The sequence below is a fragment of the Barbus barbus genome (assembly GCF_936440315.1).
Source record: "Barbus barbus genome assembly, chromosome: 15".
Lineage (NCBI taxonomy): Eukaryota > Metazoa > Chordata > Actinopteri > Cypriniformes > Cyprinidae > Barbus > Barbus barbus.
The window spans coordinates 14,353,847-14,375,278 of record NC_136743.1 but is presented as its reverse complement, the minus strand read 5'-3'; the positions used below and the strand labels follow the sequence as shown (position 1 = coordinate 14,375,278).

At 36.5% G+C, this 21,432-nt stretch overlaps 2 protein-coding genes across 5 annotated transcripts in view; one reads left to right on the top strand and one right to left on the bottom strand.

Moving 5' to 3' along the window:
* Positions 1 to 2,019: 2,019 nt before the first annotated feature.
* On the bottom strand, positions 2,020 to 11,709 carry LOC306881772 (regulator of G-protein signaling 20-like). 2 transcript variants are annotated; one of them, XM_079436047.1, is made up of 5 exons: positions 11,271 to 11,709; positions 4,017 to 4,180; positions 3,518 to 3,664; positions 2,469 to 2,703; positions 2,020 to 2,373 (listed from the first exon to the last, which is right to left on the bottom strand). In XM_079436047.1, exons 1-5 carry the CDS (start codon positions 11,481 to 11,483, stop codon positions 2,185 to 2,187), a joined length of 948 nt encoding a protein of 315 aa, XP_079292173.1. In that variant the 5' UTR covers positions 11,484 to 11,709; the 3' UTR covers positions 2,020 to 2,184. The 2 variants fall into 2 exon arrangements, with proteins under 2 accessions (XP_079292173.1, XP_079292172.1); XM_079436046.1 differs by having other exon boundaries at positions 3,518 to 3,595.
* A 931-nt stretch (positions 11,710 to 12,640) lies between these two features.
* Positions 12,641 to 21,432, top strand: part of LOC306880846 (V-type proton ATPase subunit H-like) — a 63,705-nt gene continuing 54,913 nt past the window's right edge. For 2 of the 3 annotated variants that reach the window (XM_079434632.1, XM_079434633.1), the window contains exon 1: positions 12,662 to 12,723. The gene's annotated coding sequence lies outside the window, so the exon portion shown is untranslated. Of the gene's footprint in view, positions 12,724 to 21,432 lie in introns of all 3 variants that reach the window. The other variant, XM_079434631.1, reaches the window with a different exon arrangement.

Here is a 21,432-nt window from a genome sequence, read left to right as displayed (position 1 = left end):
TCAATTCATTAAAACAGAAAAAACTAATCTGATTACTGTAAACATTCACATTTTATTAATAAAAAAAAAAAATTATTATATATTTTTTAATGTAAACTGATTGGAAAATAACACTTTTTTTTAATACTTTACAGAACAACAACAAAAAAGAGAGAAAGAAAAAAAGATTTATAGGCAGTATAACTCCAAACCATTGGCTTAGATTGTGTTTGAGGTTGATCTATGTGGTGAATCCATCAGCTCAAATTGCACATATCAATTGCACATTTTATATTAAGTCTAAGACAAGTAGAAGCACCACCATGAAATACATGTTGGTAGATGTACGTCTGGACTCGGATCAACGATCTTAATGAATTGTACCTGACTAAACAGACCCACTTCAGCACTTAAAAAAAAACAATGGTGTTTTTCGTTCCAAAACTAGAGGCAAACGAAGTGCAATAGCTCAATTCAGAAGTCACCACCATGCAGGACAAGTCATCTCATGAATGATCAAAAGCCCAGAGTCTAAGTACTGTATGTGGCAAGAGTTTAAATCAACTATTGCCAAAAAAGAGATGCCACAAAATTGAATGTCAAGGCACTTCCCCGAGTGAGGATCTTGTCTTTGAGCGACATGAAAGTCAGGCAACAAAGTAATTCACAAAACTAAAAATATAGTAAGAACTTGGCAGCTCCAATTCTAGTCAGTTGTATTGGAGAGAAAGCTAATCGCACAGTTATACTGGACTTGGCTACTTTGGTGTCATCTACTTATGAGGGTCCTAGCAATAAAACCTGCACCTTTCTATTCAGGGCTCATGTTTAGGTCTAAAACACATCTGATGCTGTAATATAATACCTGCATGTTAAATCTCTTCTATCTGAGGTCATTCATATAAATATTACTACCTCTACATATTTTATTCTAATGAGGCTTTCAGTCTTCATAGCATCTTTGGGTTGAGTACATGCAAGGAATAGTTGCCATGTCCAACCAAATCTTAGCTGAATAAATGAATGCTATGATACAGAAAAACACTTATGGACAGATGATACTTATGTAAATAAGTTTTTGATATTTTCTAGCAGTACAAAAGGCAGAGAAAATAACTGTACTAAGTTGTCTGAGATATGCTGTTTGATTTTAAATACAGATTTAAATACATGTTTCCCCCTTTAAATTTTTTTTTCTCTTTAATTATTAGTTTTTAGTTTTTCTCTTTATTTCTGATAGTGCTGTCAAACGATCATTCGCAATTAATCGCATCCAAAATAAAAGTTTTTGTTTACATAATTATATATGTGTGTACTGTGTATATTTATTATTATGTATATATAAAGAGACACACATAAAGGCATATATTTAGAAAATATGTACGTGTATATATTTATATTCATATAAATTATAAATATATAAACGTAAAATATTTTTCTTAAATATATGCCTTTATGTGTGTCTCTTTATATATACATAATAAATATACACAGTACACAGTTTTATTTTGGATGCGATTAATCACAATTAATTGTTTGACAGTGCTAATTTCTGATAATGATGATTTCTCATTGGAGATGCCAAGTCATTATAATAGGGGTTATTTAATAAAGTAGCTGAAACAATACTGTTTACAACAGGGGTCCCGTGAGTAGAGCTGAAGTGTTGCCTTGACTTGAGCTTTGATTCTCATACGCATTTTTCATAAACGGGCAATACTTGTTACCCATAATTCCCTTTTCTTTAAATATTGTAACACAAGAAAAAAAAGCTTGAAGAAATATAATACAAATTCATAAATATATCTACTGTATATACTGTATATAGCCCACGATTGGTATCACATCTTCCTTCGAACATTAATAAAAAAAATAATAATTAAAAACAATAAAAAAAACTTCAACACAAATAAAAGAGATTATTTTCTTAAAAACATCGAAACGCACTGATAATCCTTTGGAGCATCTTTTGATAAGCTGATCTTTAGCAGTACTTGTGGTATTGAGCCCTCAGGAAATTTGAGACATTTTTTTTTTTTTAAATCCAGTGACCTGGAGACCTGAGCGTCTTTTTTCAGGTACAGATCGCTATAGCGTTAAAATCCCTGGGAGGACCCATACTGAGGTCCTTTTAAACATATTCTACACAAGAAAAGGTAACAAACAAAAGATAGGGAGGGGGCATTCGACCAGGATCACAGAGATCTAAGATTCCACCAACTGCTCAGAGACTGTCTTAATCAGGTTTTTGTATACCGGTGAGTTCATGAACCGCGGATACGAGTCTCTTTGCATTAGTGTGTATATCTGGAGCTGGGCATCATCAAACGTGTGGGATGTCGGCTCCAGCATGTTCCTGTTTATAACCTCTCGTACTCTAGAGTCGAGGCTCACCTGAAAAAAAGCCCAAAAAACAAGAATATTAATCACCCTGATTATACAGGAAATGTGATTAGGTTGTTCCTAGACGTGCTGATGTGTTGTCTCACCTCTTTGGGTGAGAGGATAGAGATATAGTCTTCATATATTATCCGTGCCTTCTCCTCGATGATGCTCTTATTGGATTCCTTACTGAATTCCTCGCAGGCCAACCAGAAGAGCATGTTTTCCTCACTGAATTCGGTGCGCAGAAACTGCCGGAAGGCACTTCTTCCAGTGGGGCAGTCCATCAGTTTGTCGAAAGATTGCCCCCACAAGCAGACCTCCTCCGCAGTCGGTTTTGGACTGCCAAAAAACAGAGTCATCTTGGTCAATTTTAGCAACAAACGCATCAGTAACAGTTTTTTCCCTATCCTTCATTTTTCTTTCAGGAAATACTGTTACAGCAAAAATATTTTAGGTGTATTTTGTCAGAATATATATATATATGTTGTATGAATGTTACAGAACTATAATAATTCATTTAAATAAAAACTATTTTGAAGAGAGTATTTTGGGGTAATTTAACAGAAAGTTGCATCCTAGAGAAAAATATTAATTCATTTAAATAAAAACAGAATATTTTGGGGTAATTTGTCAAAAAGTTGTATCCTACAGTAAAACAATAATTTGTTTGAATAAAAATAAAGAATATTTTGGGGTAATTTGTCAGAAAGTTGCATCCTACAGAACAAAAGTAATTAATTTAAATAAAAATAAAGATTATTTCATGTGTAATTTCTCAGAACGTTGCATCTCACAAAACTACAGCAATTAATTTAAATAAAATAAAGAATATCGCATGTGTAATTTCTCAGAAAGTTGCATCTTGCAAAACTATAGTAATTATTATTATTTTTTTTAATAAAACAAAATTAAAATAACTTCGCAAACAATTTAGATTATGAAGCTATAAAAGCCTTTTTTTGGATTACAGCAAATGCTTGGTTTTTATTTATTTATTTTTACATATGAATATCAAATTACACCTAATTAACATAACATTGTAGCTAGCCAATATGTCAGTTTTTTATTTATTTATTTATTTTTTAATTACCTGTAACTTACTTTTTTTGTACTTTTTCTAGAACTCTTTCAATAAAAGGCTGGAATGACTGACCTTTCCTCGAAGTCTGCATCCCCCTCTGCTTTAAAATCATACGAAGCTCTCCGGTTCCTCTCATCTCTGTCTTCATTCCTAACAGTGAGACTGCAAGGTAGTAAACACATCATGATCCCAAGACAGTAGGCATTAAGGAAGCCTTGGCTTGGAGTATCTTTCACCTGCTCAATGTTTTCAGTTTATAACTGGAACTGGTGCTCATTATAAGCTCACAACCAGAATATCAAGAGCTCTGGCGTTTTTCAAAGCAGATGTCTTGGGATCTCAGACACTTCAGTAAAAATGACATCATACTTGCGGAATCAGCAAAAACAGTACTTAAATCACATCTAAGCAATATTCCAGGTATATTTACTGTAGTGAAGATAAGTAATAATCTTGTCTAATGCAATTATTTTCTTATAATACAGTGATTTCCTGGCCATTAGTTTGGCCAGAAATGAACCTTGTTAGATAAGATCTCACATTAGCAGAGTAACGAAAGAAAAACTCCTACCAGGAGCAGCTGCAGCAACAGCACCAACAGAAGCAGCAGGCGTTGGAGCCACGGTTCCCCTGGCTGGGCTGCTCGTTTTGCGCCGGTGCTGTGGTGCCCGCCACCGACTCCTGCTGCACCGACATCTGCCTCTTTCGCATCTCCATCCGCTCTGATCCCATGGGCTGCAGGAAACAGGATGCAACTGAGACGGAGCCAATGCAACTGCAGCCACAGAGATCAACGGGATGAATTAATGGCTCAACAAATAAATGTGGTTTAGATATCAGAGGAAGTTATTTTCTTCAAGTCCACTTAAACATTTTGTGGTTTCCAAAGGAGAAAATAATGCTTTTAACGAAACAGCAATTATGCACGAAAGTGACTTCCATTAACTGACCATGCTAGAAAATAAAAGGATGGATGGCAACCCCCAAGATGCTCAATTCACATAGAAATTGGGTGAAGAAGACATGTTTTAACTTTACCAGAAACCAAAATGTCCTAGCATGTCACGAACACTAACATGACCTAACATGTCAGGTCATACTTATTTCTCTCCACAGCTGATTTGAATAAATGCATTCAACCCATACATAAACACTTTTTTTGTCTTTCTATATTTTTTGTGGAAAAAGTCATTTTTTCACTATTAAAGTCAACCTGTACAACTAATAACTGATGGATTACAGTTTCTACCATATCTGAATCATAAGCATGTTGATGAAATAGCTTATTATCATAACACAATCATCAAATTCAGTGTTACAGTGCTTCTCATTCTGCAAACATGCTTAGGCCTACAGCACAATAAATTTAGACTTGTTGCCATGTGGGTGGGTTTTCTCTATTTGATGTCTGCACTGATTTAAATAACCTGGCTTTGGGGTTCAAACAAACCATACATTGGATAAAAACCGAAGGTTATTTGAAGCAAATGTGTACCTGTTCCTGTACTGAGCTGTCTTTATCAATGCAATCAGGTACGAGTTATAATTATTAAATGACTCCTGATCAATAGTTTTGATCTTGCTGTGTTCATTCCAAAGAATCGTGGAATCAAATTCCTCCCTTGCGCTGGAAGATGTTGGAATATTTGGGGGTAGGAGGTAGGAGGGGGCGCAGCACGCATCTAGCTGCAGTCGGATCCCTTCATCAGTGATCACAGCCGCGGTGCATAAGAAATGCTCGCGCCGTGATTGATGGTAATATACACGATTTAAAAAAAAATTATTTGGTAATTTGCTGAATTTTTGTCTGCATGATTTCACGACTAGCAAACGATTATGATTACACTGGCTCACAGAAAAGCCTGATATGGTCTGCTAGATTTTACCGAAGCAGAACAGACAAAAAAAATGAATATTAGAGCTTTAAATGTGTACCGCATCCTTAAAGATGGGGCGCACTGGGAAAAATCAAAAGCCATTTCAATCGCATATCCTCGCATTGCAAAGTGCCACCATGAAGCCCAGCTACAATATCTCTTTATCGCCCAGGACAACCATCGAAAAGACATTTCTGTCAAACATGACATGCCATCTTCAACAATCAAAATCAAAGGTTGTTTTCTCCACGGATACCCTGTATATTTAAAAACAACTTAGGATCCCCATACTTACAATTTCACCATGTATGCCCAGAGATAAGATATATTCTTTTCCTTGATTACATCCGCTGGCATAAGGATTTTTTTTAAAGACCGGCTGTTTTTTGACAATGCGCATGCGTGTCTCTCGCTAGCTGTGGCGGTGGTAGCGTAAATCCTCTGGATGTCACTGATTCATGATGCACTTACATCTAACGGTGAAATACGACATATTTAAATGTTTTCCTGCACTCCTGCGGTTCTTACTTTCAAATTCTTTACATGCCCAACGCCACGCATCCGCATGAGGTTTGTCAAGAAAACAAGTCACAAACGCCAGCTTATAGCCTAATAAATAAGACGCTTATATTGTTTTGGTGTTTAATGGAGGAGGATGGCTAGGTTTCACACTGCCACCAATCAAATGAGTGGTCATGCAGACCGATTGTGTCCCTGTGCGCCTCACATGAGGTGTCAATAATGTGTCATAGCATGTGACTGACGGGTTTATGGTGGACCATGGACTTAAAATATGAGGAAGACCCGCGCCCAGTAATATCATAAGGAGGTTCCCTTATGAAATGGAGTTATTTCAAGGAGTCACTGGTGACATAGTAGATTATGTTGCACTCTTGGATGAAACTTGTGCGTTTCACAAGAATGTAATAAACATTCACTAAATTATTCAAATAAATAAATGAATAAATAAATAATAATAATAATATTGAAAACAGAATAGACAGGAGCAAGACATGGCTCTTTCCTCATAAAAACATTTGGAATATCAGTATGTTGATTTTGTGCAAGTGAAGACTGGAAAACAATCAATTTATTATTTCAGTGTGAATAACTAAGGCATTTGATCTGAAACTACCCAATTCTTTAATCTCTGAAATTAGTAATGTTATTATTGTAACAGCATGCAGCTGATATCGTTGGAATATTTTTTTTATTTTTACATGGAATATTCAAAGTTCTCAAATTACCAGCCTCTTCCCACTTTTTACCTAAAGCATGCTCATTTATTAATTCTTTAATATGGTTTATAGATTGAGAAGCTGTTTGGATCAAATCTCGGTGACAGCAGAATAGAGGCGGACGCAGCAGAACTGACTCTGTCCATGGTCCTGAATTCGCATCAATAGTTTATAGCAAGCAAAAGCATACAAATAAACATCGTGCAATGAAATACCAAATATAATGGTATAACACGTTATATTGTAGGCATGAGAACGGTTATAGGATGATGTGAAAACGCTTATGACTTTAACCCAACCACATGACGTGTTCATTTGCAGACATAATTAGCAGTCGCATACAGTCGTGATTACCATCTTTGCTGGTCTACGGCCTTTCATTGGGATTTCTAGGCCATTACTGACATCTGCTGGAGCTGTGAGCGGAATTACTGGAAAAACCAAATGTGAGTAAGGCATCAAAGACGAGTCTGCTGTGCATATCAGAAACGCCGTATTTAAAGGTGATGCAAATAATTAATATCCATCGGGAATGAATTAGAAACGTGAAACTAAACATCTAAATGTAGTATATGCAGGGCCGCTGCTGGCCAAATGGGTGCCCTAAGCAGGATTGTATTGTTGTGCCCCCCTCCCTCAAATATTATGGAAGAAAAGAAAAAAACACCTACTAAAGGGGTCAAAATAGAACTTTAATAAAATATTAAAATAAATAAATAATTTGCATTATTTACAAATTCTAATTGTAGCTCTAGACAGTTACCTATGGTTATGACTTTATTAATACAGTTGTCTGAATGATTTGATATAGTCTCAAGCATTCAGAAATCATGCAAAAGAAAATTAAGCAGTTTTACTACGATTAAATCATGGTTAATTTTTGTAAGGGTTGTGATGTCCACATGTTTTTTGTTGAAGAAATTAAGGAGGCAAAAAGGTGGCCAAAAATAAAAAATTAAATGGATATTTGAATTAAAGTTTTGGTCAATACCCTAAACGAGGATTTGATTGTCCTGTAAGTGTATAGCAGCGGTAATTACCAGGCCTTTGGCTCCCTTTGCAGGCATTTGTAATAACATGTAATGTACATAAATTGTTTATTTTGTATTAGCCTACATTATGTATTTTAACAGTGTTATTCTATGAAACCATATAATTATTAATTAACCATCACTATCATTATTGCCTCATTGTTTTTATATAATGTATTTTAAGTAATTTTAAAGGCTATTGTTGGCTTAAGTCTGTTTTTATAACCACAAAAAAAATATTATCTTAATACTTATTGGTAAATTATTATTTGAAGTAATAAAACCATGGTTAATTTCTTGTTACCGTGGCTACAAGAATAATGATTTTTGGTTTTGTTCGTGTTAAAACCATGGCTAATTTTCGTAACATGGAAACAGAATATTAGATGCATTGGTGGAGGTGAAATTATTTACCGACATTAAAACACGTCAACAGGCAAAAAAGTTTCACAAGATTATTATGAATTGATGCACGGGCTTCGTTTTCCATTTTTTTTTTTTCTTTTCTTTTGTTGGCGGCGGATTACTGATGCCTTTTAACGGGCATAGTTGTCCATCAATTATGATCATTTGCATTCAGCCGCAAACTGAGTATATATATAGAGATAGAGTCATGACATCAGACCGCTGTGTGGGAGAAGAGAGTGGGAGAGGCACAGCTCATTGCAAACACTAGGTGGTACTATTTGACCGCTTGTATAGGTCTACCTTTTCCCAAATAACTAGTTTAATGGCTAGGGCTGCATATTTTAAATTCATTTGCATCACTAGATATCAGTTCTGATCATTCTTTTAGTTTGCTTTAAAGTCTATTGATTTTAGGTTGTGGCCTGTTTTGAAATAATGTTGTAAAACAAGTAGTGATAGTCAATGTTCAAAACAGTCTTAGACTAAATATAAATTATCACCTGGATTACCACCAGCACATTCAGAAACAGGGAACGACAGCTCAAACAAGCACCAAGAACATTTGCTTACTGTGTGTTCCAGCACCTTCTAAAAACGCAAACGCTGGCTTAAACTGCTGCATCCATGACAGATGAAACGTTTTATGTTTAAACAAACATTAGATATCCGAAAACATTCTTCTTGGTGTGCTTATTTTTTGTGCAAACAGTAGCCTTCCAGATGGAAATCAAAATACATAGTCAAGAGGACATATAATTGCATCAGTAAAGCAATACGTTTATACTCTTTACAATTGACATATAGTCACTGGGTTTCTTCAGAGTTATGGATTAGATATGACTATCATGCAATTCTTTAGATTTCTTCAGGAGTGTGTATGTATTTTGTTATGTGACTGTTTATTGGCATTCTGTGGCCAAGTGCAGGATTTCTGTAACTCTAATACATATTCTTATAAAAAGTGAAAGGTCTGTTATGAAATGATTTTGCATCAAAACCAATACCTTAATGCCAATAGCGGTGCTGAACTGTTCTTTCTGACCTTTGAAAAAGAAAGGTCAGGAAAAACACAAACCGAGAACTCTCTAGGAGAGCAAAAGCTGGTCTTAAGGTTCATGCCATTTTCAAATTGATCTCCATGAAGGCCATTAGAGTTTCTCTTATGTGAATTTAAGACATTCATTAAAAAATACACCACATGTCCACGGCTGTAAGTTTCAAGGCCAGTCAGGTGTTCTATATTAAACTCTCTATGACATCATCTAGCAAAGAGCTTTTTAATCTTGAAATTAAAAGTGAATAGAAAGTGTTCCATTCAATGAGAACAAGCTCTGAATCCGAAACTGTCATTTTTCCTCTGACATCATTTAATAACTAAAAGAGACTGTCTAATTTCCATCCAACATGCTGAAGATGTCAGAGGGCAACTACTGTATGTAGGGCTCAGTCTAGAAAAACCTGTCACATTTACTCAGATGTTTCACAATTATGAGTGTGATAGGTCATACTATATAATCAGCACAGCCAATTCAGAAAAATAAGTATCTCCTGACCTTTTTTTCAGATATTCTGTGTAATCTGCCACCAAAAGCCTAAAAACAAAAACATGTTTTAAAAACTACATTTTGCATATCGGCAGTGTACCTGTTGTGTCTGAATGATATTTATTGCAACCACTTATAAGATCTAATTAAGTGATAGTTCACCTCAAACGGAAATGACACTCTTGTGTCATTTCAAACTTTTTTTGTCTATACATTAAACTCCTTGGGGTTCAGTGTTGTGTTGGACATCACTAACTTTATGGACAAATTGGAACCTTATAAAAAATTCTCTGTTTGTGATCCACGGAAGAATGTAAGTTACATAGTTTTAGAACGAAACGAGGGTGAGTAAATCATATAAATGTTTTGGTGAACAATCATTTTAAGAGAAAAAGCATGACTTCAGTGCAATATTTCAGCATATTAAAGACATAGTTAGATTTCAGAGCCATGTTCCTATCAACAAATCTACTGAAATTACATTTGAACTGTATAGCCCGAGGAGGACTGGCACCCTGGTGTCTCTCAAGTTTTTATTTTTTTTTCATTATCCAGCATTAAATAAAGTTTTCTGTTCCCTGCCACAATGGCTTGCACACTAGGGGACTAAAGATGACTTTCAATTACCTTCTTGAACTGCTTAGTAGTGGGTGACATGCTCAAAAACTTAAACCATGATATGTGGCATTTTAAATATGGCAACGACACACATTACATAATATTAACAAGATTTGTGACTACACCAAACTTGTATTTTAACCCAAACCATACAATTATTAATCCTCAATATCACCTCAAAACAGATTGTTAACTTCAGTTAACAACTATTATACATCCAACTTAAATGTTATAATTACATTAATGTGCAGCCAATCCTATCACCCAGCCTTAGATGTGGACTTTAACAAATAAAGGTTTTATAAACATTGACATTCATTTCTGTAAAGCTGTTAAATAAAATTGTGTATTTTTATCATAAGAGCTGGTGCCCCCATTTAACTTGAATGTGTGAGACTTCCGGTATCATCCGCATCCAGTTATTTTTAGCTGTACAAAACAGCTTGTTATGCTGCTTGATACTGCATACTGGCATGTCTTATCGTAATATTTTAACTTATTTTCTGAATAATAAACACACTTGATCATAGCTCAAATAGTTTTACTGTTTACTGCACTAACGAATTGGAAGTCTTGCATGTCCACAGAAATAGCTTTAGCTTACTTCTGTGTTGCAAAATATTAGATAATCACTCTTCTAATTCTGAAGATAAACTGCCAAAGTATTTTTGATGTTTGTTGTGATATGTAAGTGTTTAAAAATAAGATTTTACCAAAAACCTACAGTGTAGACCTTGTTGGTGTGAAGCTATTCCTATTAAACAAACCGTGTTGCATAAATTGTGTTGCACCTACTTGATTATGCAATCATTTAGTCAAATACTCTTATCCGTTTTCAGACAGGAAGACTTCTAGAAATAACCTGATCACATCAAAGAGAGCTGCCTCCATGGACAATAATTAACACCCAGAAACCACTGATATAAGTCTATGGACATGGAAAGCATTTGTTACTGTTAAAATCTGTACTTTCTCATCATAGTCAATCTAGCTGTCATGTAAGAATGACAAAATGCTCTTTTGTAAAGCTCTTGTGGCTCTCATGCATGGCTATCTTTAAATAATTAATAGTGCTGGCATGATTCAGGTTGGTGCACACTCTGACTTACCTGAAAGGATATGGGCTCCTTTGATCTGTCCTCCGTATTATCATTCTCATCCTCATTTTCATAACTTCCTGTCGCAAAGTAACCCTCGTCGTGCCGACAGGCCAAGAGGAGATGCCGTATCTGCCCCCACATCAAATAGGGAGAAAGCTGAACGTTCTGTACCACAGAAGAGGGCCAGACCTCCCACTTTAAGACGATTCTGTTACATGGCATAGCTCATCTAAAGCCTTTCCGTGTTGTTAAAGAACTAACATATTTCCAAAGTCCCAAAGGCATGAGGTTTCTCATGATCCACGGCAGTTTCACATCTCTGGGCAGCAGGTACCTTAAGAAAAGGAACATAAACAGAATACAACAAATGAGAGCAGCACTTGGTGAACAGGGCAGAAAAGGGATTACACTTGTGCATGTCCCATAGAGTCTGATCCCCCAGTGGTTTAGTGCACTTCAAAGGCTTAGGACAGATTAAACACAGGATGTGTGCGCCTGTCATTCACAGCCATGAGCGTGTGGTGGTGTGAGCAACATTTTGAATAAAGTGGATGCATTTATAGAGTACAATATATAAGAACTTCACCAGTCAAATGTGGTTAACTTGACGACTCTTTACTCTTTCATTAACTTCCACGTGCTAAAAGTGTGATTTCTATACAAAGTCATGTAAATAATGTATTTTCTATTGTTGTTGTAAATAAAAAAACATACCTTTTATACTAATGCCAAGCTATTTTATCGGGTAGAAATTGAGTAAAAAATATTTAAATAAATATTTTTTTTTCTTATCCAGTAAACCATGAATGACTGGAAAAGTAATGTAAATTCACTGGTTAAAAAAAGTGGGATCCTTGAAAAACATCCAGCTCTTAAAACTTCTGGCATTCTGAAACTTAATAATTTTAATTCAATAATTAATCTATTAAAATTATTTAATTACCATATATATATATATATATATAATTTAGTTATTTACTTTTAAATGTATGTTATTTAATTAGAATTATTTCAATTATTATTATTGTAGTTCATTTCTCGTTCAGGGGTGCTTGGAGTCAAAAAGTTGAAGAACCACTGATATAAATAAATATGGCTGTATTATATACAGATGTATATTAAATGAAAGTATGGACATATATTTACAGATGTAGGCCTATATTATGTCATCATACCTCAAATTTCTCTATAAAGCACGACTCAAATTTCTTCTGTGTTTGACGTTGCATGGTGTTCCCTATGAGTGTTCATTTCATAGAAGGCAGTGACAGCATCATTTCTTTAAAAGCACCACTAACGAATCAGTGAACGCATAGTAACGGATTCAAATGAACAATGAAAATCCTCGCGACTGAAAAGATTGTGCTCTTTAAAGGGTTAATTCACTGGTCCTCTCACATGACAGCGTCACGTGACATTGATCCCGTGACGTCTTGAAGCAATTTGACAGCAGAGGCAGCAGGTAAGCGAGAAGTCAAATATATTTATAATATTTTTACTAGAATTATTGCTTATCGGGTTCACAAATAATTACCAGATAACTGTATAGCAACGTCTGACTAAACATAAAGTCTAGGCGCTACCTTTCCAACCCGCTGTTTTCTGCATTAGCAGTTTGTCAGTGGCTCTATCCATTCAGTATTTTGTTTGTTTGTTTGTTTTGAAGACGTATAACAAATATTATCCAATTATTTTGAAAAGATGTGTCCAGACCCACCGAAACGTTTAGTTAATCTCATCTATATTTTAAGTGAAGTTGTAATTCGCATTTTCTCAGCTAACGTTAGCTGATACACGACCCCTGCTAACGTAGCGGGGTTAAGTTGGTTTTGTTTTCGATATTCGTGACACATTCGGCGATAAACTCCAATAACTTCAAAACGACTTGCTCTAAAAAAATCTAAACGGTATGACCGCCAAAAGGACAAAACTGATCATGTTTCACAGCCTTCGTTTTCAGTATTTTCGCTCTATATAGTGAGCACTGCACCGCACAAGCCGTCGCAATGTGCATTAAGCCGGGAGAGATCGTTCTGAGCGCAGTTTTCAGTAAGGGACCGTGGGGAAAGTACTAGTTTTCTTCGTTTTTTTTGCTATAGCTCAGTGGGTGGTGTTTTTGTAATAGCTTCTCAGTTAAAGGGCCTATAGACATGAGACCAGTGCCATTCAATAGAGGGGGGCAGTGGGCATTTTTCACAAGCTTCCATTTTACCCCTATTGGTAGAAAAGGGAATTGCATGTCCAAAATTAATATTCTTTTTGTAATAACTTTCATCAGCAGAAAGATAGAGACATGAGACCAGTGTCAATCAATAGAGGGGGGCAGTGGACATTTTTCACAACCTTCCATTTTACCCCTACTGGTAGAAAAGGGAATTGCATGTCCAAAATTAATAAACTTTTTATAATAACTTTCGTCAGCAGGAAGATAGAGACATGAGACCAGTGTCCATCAATAGAGGGGGGTAGTGGACATCTTTCACAACCTTCCATTTTACCCCTACTGGTAGAAAAGGGAATTGCATGTCCAAAATTAATAAACTTTTTGTAATAACTTTCGTCATCAGGAAGATAGAGACATGAGACTAATGTCAATCAATAGAGGGGGGCAGTGGACATCTTTCACAACCTTCCATTTTACCCCTACTGGTAGAAAAGGGAATTGCATGTCTAAAATTAACGTTCTTTTTGTAATAACTTTCGTCATCAGGAAGATATAGACATGAGACCAGTGTCCATCAATAGAGGGGGGCAGTGGACATCTTTCACAACCTTCCATTTTACCCCTACTGGTAGAAAAGGGAATTGCATGTCCAAAATTAATATTCTTTTTGTAATAACTTTCATCAGCAGAAAGATAGAGACATGAGACCAGTGTCCATCAATAGAGGGGGACAGTGGACATCTTTCACAACCTTCCATTTTACCCCTACTGGTAGAAAAGGGAATTGCATGTCCAAAATTAATATTCTTTTTGTAATAACTTTCATCAGCAGAAAGATAGAGACATGAGACCAGTGTCCATCAATAGAGGGGGACAGTGGACATCTTTCACAACCTTCCATTTTACCCCTACTGGTAGAAAAGGGAATTGCATGTCCAAAATTAATAAACTTTTTGTAATAACTTTCGTCATCAGGAAGATAGAAACATGAGACTAATGTCAATCAATAGAGGGGGGCAGTGGACATCTTTCACAACCTTCCATTTTACCCCTACTGGTAGAAAAGGGAATTGCATGTCTAAAATTAACGGTCTTTTTGTAATAACTTTCGTCATCAGGAAGATAGAAACATGAGACTAATGTCAATCAATAGAGGGGGGCAGTGGACATTTTTCACAACCTTCGATTTTACCCCTACTGGTAGAAAAGGGAATTGCATGTCCAAAATTAACTTTCTTTTTGTAATAACTTTCGTCATCAGGAAGATAGAGACATGAGACCAGTGTCCATCAATAGAGGGGGACAGTGGACATTTTTCACAACCTTTCTTCTTACCCCTACTGGTAGAAAAGGGAATTGCATGTCCAAAATTAACTTTCTTTTTGTAATAACTTTCGTCATCAGGAAGATAGAGACATGAGACTAATGTCAATCAATAGAGGGGGGCAGTGGACATCTTTCACAACCTTCCATTTTACCCCTACTGGTAGAAAAGGGAATTGCATGTCCAAAATTAATAAACTTTTTATAATAACTTTCGTCAGCAGGAAGATAGAGACATGAGACCAGTGTCCATCAATAGAGGGGGGTAGTGGACATCTTTCACAACCTTCCATTTTACCCCTACTGGTAGAAAAGGGAATTGCATGTCCAAAATTAACTTTCTTTTTGTAATAACTTTCGTCATCAGGAAGATAGAGACATGAGACCTGTGTCCATCAATAGAGGGGGGTAGTGGACATTTTTCACAACCTTCCATTTTACCCCTACTGGTAGAAAAGGGAATTGCATGTCCAAAATTAATAAACTTTTTGTAATAACTTTCGTCATCAGGAAGATAGAGACATGAGACTAATGTCAATCAATAGAGGGGGGCAGTGGACATCTTTCACAACCTTCCATTTTACCCCTACTGGTAGAAAAGGGAATTGCATGTCCAAAATTAACTTTCTTTTTGTAATAACTTTCGTCATCAGGAAGATAGAGACATGAGACCTGTGTCCATCAATAGAGGGGGGTAGTGGACATTTTTCACAACCTTCCATTTTACCCCTACTGGTAGAAAAGGGAATTGCATGTCCAAAATTAATAAACTTTTTGTAATAACTTTCGTCATCAGGAAGATAGAGACATGAGACTAATGTCAATCAATAGAGGGGGGCAGTGGACATCTTTCACAACCTTCCATTTTACCCCTACTGGTAGAAAAGGGAATTGCATGTCTAAAATTAACGTTCTTTTTGTAATAACTTTCGTCATCAGGAAGATATAGACATGAGACCAGTGTCCATCAATAGAGGGGGGCAGTGGACATCTTTCACAACCTTCCATTTTACCCCTACTGGTAGAAAAGGGAATTGCATGTCCAAAATTAATATTCTTTTTGTAATAACTTTCATCAGCAGAAAGATAGAGACATGAGACCAGTGTCCATCAATAGAGGGGGACAGTGGACATCTTTCACAACCTTCCAATTTACCCCTACTGGTAGAAAAGGGAATTGCATGTCCAAAATTAACTTTCTTTTTGTAATAACTTTCGTCATCAGGAAGATAGAAACATGAGACTAATGTCAATCAATAGAGGGGGGCAGTGGACATCTTTCACAACCTTCCATTTTACCCCTACTGGTAGAAAAGGGAATTGCATGTCTAAAATTAACGGTCTTTTTGTAATAACTTTCGTCATCAGGAAGATAGAAACATGAGACTAATGTCAATCAATAGAGGGGGGCAGTGGACATTTTTCACAACCTTCGATTTTACCCCTACTGGTAGAAAAGGGAATTGCATGTCCAAAATTAACTTTCTTTTTGTAATAACTTTCGTCATCAGGAAGATAGAGACATGAGACCAGTGTCCATCAATAGAGGGGGACAGTGGACATTTTTCACAACCTTTCTTCTTACCCCTACTGGTAGAACAGGGAATTGCATGTCCAAAATTAACATTCTTTTTGTAATAACTTTCGTCATCAGGAAGATAGAGACATGAGACCAGTGTCCATCAATAGAGGGGGGTAGTGGACATCTTTCACAACCTTCCATTTTACCCCTACTGGTAGAAAAGGGAATTGCATGTCCAAAATTAACTTTCTTTTTTTAATAACTTTCGTCATCAGGAAGATAGAAACATGAGACTAATGTCAATCAATAGAGGGGGACAGTGGACATCTTTCACAACCTTCCATTTTACCCCTACTGGTAGAAAAGGGAATTGCATGTCCAAAATTAATATTCTTTTTGTAATAACTTTCATCAGCAGAAAGATAGAGACATGAGACCAGTGTCCATCAATAGAGGGGGACAGTGGACATCTTTCAAAACCTTCCATTTTACCCCTACTGGTAGAAAAGGGAATTACATTTCCAAAATTATCCTTCTTTTTGTAATAACTTTCGTCATCAGGAAGATAGAGACATGAGACCAGTGTCCATCAATAGAGGGGGGCAGTGGACATTTTTCACAACCTTCCATTTTACCCCTACTGGTAGAAAAGGGAATTGCATGTCCAAAATTAACTTTCTTTTTGTAATAACTTTCGTCAATCATATGCTTGTTTACTCATAGGGACAAAAAAAATCCCAACCAAGTCAAAGTTGTAATACCGGTGTTGACATTTGGACCCCATGACTTAGGGAATACCAGTATAATACATAACACACACACACACACACACACAAAATGATTGTAATAATAATAATACTAATACAATAAATAAAAACATGAGTTGACTTGACCCGAGGGCACTTGAATAAAAATTATTTAAAAAGAAAACTTAAGGTAGGCCCTATTGTCAAAAACTGCCTCCCTCCAAATCATGTCATTTTTAACCCTGCCACACGTTAACCTTGTTGAATTACAGGATTGTTTTTTTTTTTCTGGTAAAGATTTAAGACCCTTCATGCTAGTAAGCAAATTTACCACAGAATATGGCAGCACAGCCCAGTACTCCACACTTCTTTAAAATATTTTAATACATTTCCTGTTAAGCTGCTTTGAAATAATATGTATTGTCAAAAGAGCTATGAAAATAGATGTGAATTAATCCACACAGAGCCGGGAGTGGTAACGTTTCTATTTAGAACCTAAGCATCCCAAGGAACACTTTTATGTTGAAATCGTTCTTTGTGTAACTGTCAAAACACCTCATTACTGATTTTCTGGCGCTCAGCAATCCAACTACACAGAGTGTCAACACACTCCCAACAGGTAAATGATTTTAAATTGAAGAATTAAATAATTTAAAAATTATATTTTTTGTTTTTTGATCACATTTACAGCTGGGCAAAAAAGTATTTAGTCAGCCACCAATTGTGCAAGTTCTCCCACTTAAAAAGATGAGAGAGGCCTGTAATTTTCATCATAGGTACACTTCAACTATGAGAGACAGAATGGGGGAAAATAATCCATGAAATCACATTGTATGATTTTTAATTAATTCATTTGTAAATTCCTCGGTAAAATAAGTATTTGGTCACCTACAAACAAGCAAGATTTCTGGCTCTCACAGACCTGTAACTTCTTCTTTAAGAGGCTCCTCTGTCCTCCACTCGTTACCTGTATTAATGGCGCCTGTTTGAACTCGTTATCAGTATAAAAGACACCTGTCCACAACCTCAAACAGTCACACTCCAAACTCCACTATGGCCAAGACCAAAGAGCTGTCGAAGGACACCAGAAACAAAATTGTAGACCTGCACCAGGCTGGGAAGACTGAATCTGCAATAGGCAAGCAGCTTGGTGTGAAGAAATCAACTATGGGAGCAATTATTAGAAAATGGAAGACATACAAGAACACTGATAATCTCCCTCGATCTGGGGCTCCACGCAAGATCTCACCCCGTGGGGTCAAAATGATCACAAGAATGGTGAGCAAGAACTGCTTAAGCCAGTACATGTCCGGGCCCATCTGAAGTTTGCTAGAGAGCATTTGGATGATCCAGAAGAGGATTGGGAGAATGTCATATGGTCAGATGAAACCAAAATATAACTTTTTGGTAAAAACTCAACTCGTCGTGTTTGGAGGAGAAATAATGCTGAGTTGCATCCAAAGAACACCATACCTACTGTGAAGCGTGGGGGTGGAAACATCATGCTTTGGGGCTGTTTTTCTGCAAAGGGACCAGGACGACTGATCCGTGTAAAGGAAAGAATGAATGGGGCCATGTATCGTGAGATTTTGAGTGAAAACCTCCTTCCATCAGCTAGGGCATTGAAGATGAAACGTGGCTGGGTCTTTCAGCATGACAATGATCCCAAACACACCGCCCGGGCAACGAAGGAACGGCTTCGTAAGAAGCATTTCAAGGTCCTGCAGTGGCCTAGCCAGTCTCCAGATCTCAACCCCATAGAAAATCTTTGGAGGGAGTTGAAAGTCCGTGTTGCCCAGCGACAGCCCCAAAACATCACTGCTCTAGAGGAGATCTGCATGGAGGAATGGGCCAAAATACCAGCAACAGTGTGTGAAAACCTTGTGAAGACTTGCAGAAAACGTTTGACCTCTGTCAATGCCAACAAAGGGTATATAACAAAGTATTGAGATTAACTTTTGTTATTGACCAAATACTTATTTTTCCACCATAATTTGCAAATAAATTCTTTAAAAATCAGACAATGTGATTTCCTGGATTCTTTCCCCCCATTCTGTCTCTCATAGTTGAAGTGTACCTTTGATGCAAATTACAGGCCTCTCATCTTTTTAAGTGGGAGAACTTGCACAATTGGTGGCTGACTAAATACTTTTTTGCCCAACTGTAAGTGTGAGTAGCTCTGACAAGCTGAGGATACTTCTCTCCTCTTCTCCATTAAGTAAGTAATAAATATACTGAATTTATATGTCACAGAATCACCAGCCATGCCAGCCACGTATACTTTTAATTAGCACCACCTGCAATCACTTAACTGCACTGCTTAGAAGGATATTCAGCTCATTCACTCAGCAGGTTTCGAGGTTGCAAGCTCCTCTGTGGCTCCTTACTTACCCACTGAATCCTGATCTTTATGTCCTGCACTTACCTGTTATACTGACCTGCTGGTTTGCCTGCTGGATTTACCTGCTTGGACTTTTAAGTTTCGTTTAGACTATTCTGGAGGAGATACTGAATTAAGAGTTGTTGACTTCAGTTAAGTGAGCTTCCAGTGACTGTTAATGTTCTGGCTAATTCTGCCTATCACAATAAAAGAAACTCCAATTGCCTTGCACTCGACTTGTCCGTCTCATTTATATTGTGACACCATACTGTTATTCTTTTAAATAGACTAGAAAATTATGTTGGCATTACAGGAAGTGCACTGACATGGTTCAAATCCTACTTATCTGACTGCCATCAATTCGCGGCAGTAAATGAAGAGGTATCATACCAATCACAAGTGCATTATGGAGTACCTCAAGGCTCAGTACTAGGCCCCTTACTTTTCACGCTTTACATGTTACCCTTGGGAGATATCATTAGAAAAGACGGTGTTAGCTTTCACTGTTATGCTGATGATACTCAGCTCTATATTTCTTCGCGACCCGATGAAACTTACCCATTTGCAAAACTAACGGAATGTATAGTTGATATCAAAAACTGAATGACTAGCAATTTCTTACTGCTAAATTCAGAAAAAAAACAGAGGTGTTAATATTTAGACAAAAAACTTTTGCATGTAATAACCTAGATCACTGTCTAATACTTGATGGCTGCTCTGTAAATTCTTCGTCATCAGCTAGGAACCTAGGCGTACTTTTTGATAGCAATCTTTCCTTCGAAAAACATGTTTCTAGCATTTGTAAAACTGCATTTTTCCATCTGAAAAAAATATATATATTACATTTAAATGGAAGGAGACATATTGTAACTATAAACTTGTTGTGCATTTCATATGCTGTCACATCCTACAACGTCATCATTTGCAGAGAGAAACTGCCACTCACTCACACACACAAAAACACATGTTGATGGACCTGCACAACATGCTGTTGTTTTTATTATGTAAAACCCTAATATAATGCCAGACACTATAAGTCCAGGCAGATATATCAATAATACATAGAAATATTATTAATAGTACTATTATGAATTATATAAATATACTAATATACTAATAGTAATGAAAATTAACAATGATTAAAAAGGTTATAAGGTTATAACATTATTAAGGTCCTTTTTTGCAGGATTTATTTTTGTTGTACATATTTATACATGGATTAATTAATTGATTGATTTCAACATGCCAACATTTTAAATCAACATTCCTCTTCTCACTCTAAAACAATTCTGTCTTGTAAAATTTTGAGAAAAAAATAAATAGTTTTTTACTTTTTCATTAAAAACAGAAACACTTCAGTATGGAACACATATTCACGATTACCATTGACTTTTTATGCTTATTAATAGTAAGACAGTTGTTGTGGTGTTTAAGTTTAGGTATTTGATAGCATTAAGGGATGCAGAATTGGATCACGCTGAAGGCAGCATTAATATGTTATTTATTAGTACCAGTAAACAGCCAATAATCTTGTAATATGCAAAGCTAATCAGCAACTAGTTAACAATGACTTCTACAAATCCCAGTTCTACAAATTTTACTGTACTATTTTACAGTAAAATTATGTTTTCATCTCCCTCTGGCCCTCTTCGGTCATTTTTGACCGAAAAATTTTATATTTTGACATTTTAAAAATCTTAGCATCATCAGAATGGGATGACACTTGGTGACTTTGGTCACATTAGCAATATGAACACACAAAAAAATCATGGACATGAGGCGAGGCACCAGAGCCTGCAGACCATCCCTCACCTGTGGTGCTGACAGACAGTGATGGAGAGCGCGGCGTGGCACCAGAGCCTTCGGACCATCCCTCACCTGTGGACCAGACAGACAGTGATGGAGAGTGCGGCGTGGCACCAGAGCCTGCGGACCATTCCTCACCTGTGGGGCTGACAGACGGTGATGGAGAGTGCGGCATGGCATCAAAGTCTAAGGACCAACAGCAACATCAAAAGAAGCCATACAGAAAGCAC

Coding starts and splice junctions, on each gene's coding strand:
- LOC306881772 (XM_079436047.1), bottom strand. CDS start 11,483: ATGCCATGTAACAGAATCGTCTTAAAGTGGGAGGTCTGGCCCTCTTCT. Junction 2,704..3,517: donor GATGCAGACTTCGAGGAAAG/GTCAGTCATTCC, acceptor GTTTTTTGGCAG/TCCAAAACCGACTGCGGAGG. Junction 2,374..2,468: donor CTATCCTCTCACCCAAAGAG/GTGAGACAACAC, acceptor GCTTTTTTTCAG/GTGAGCCTCGACTCTAGAGT.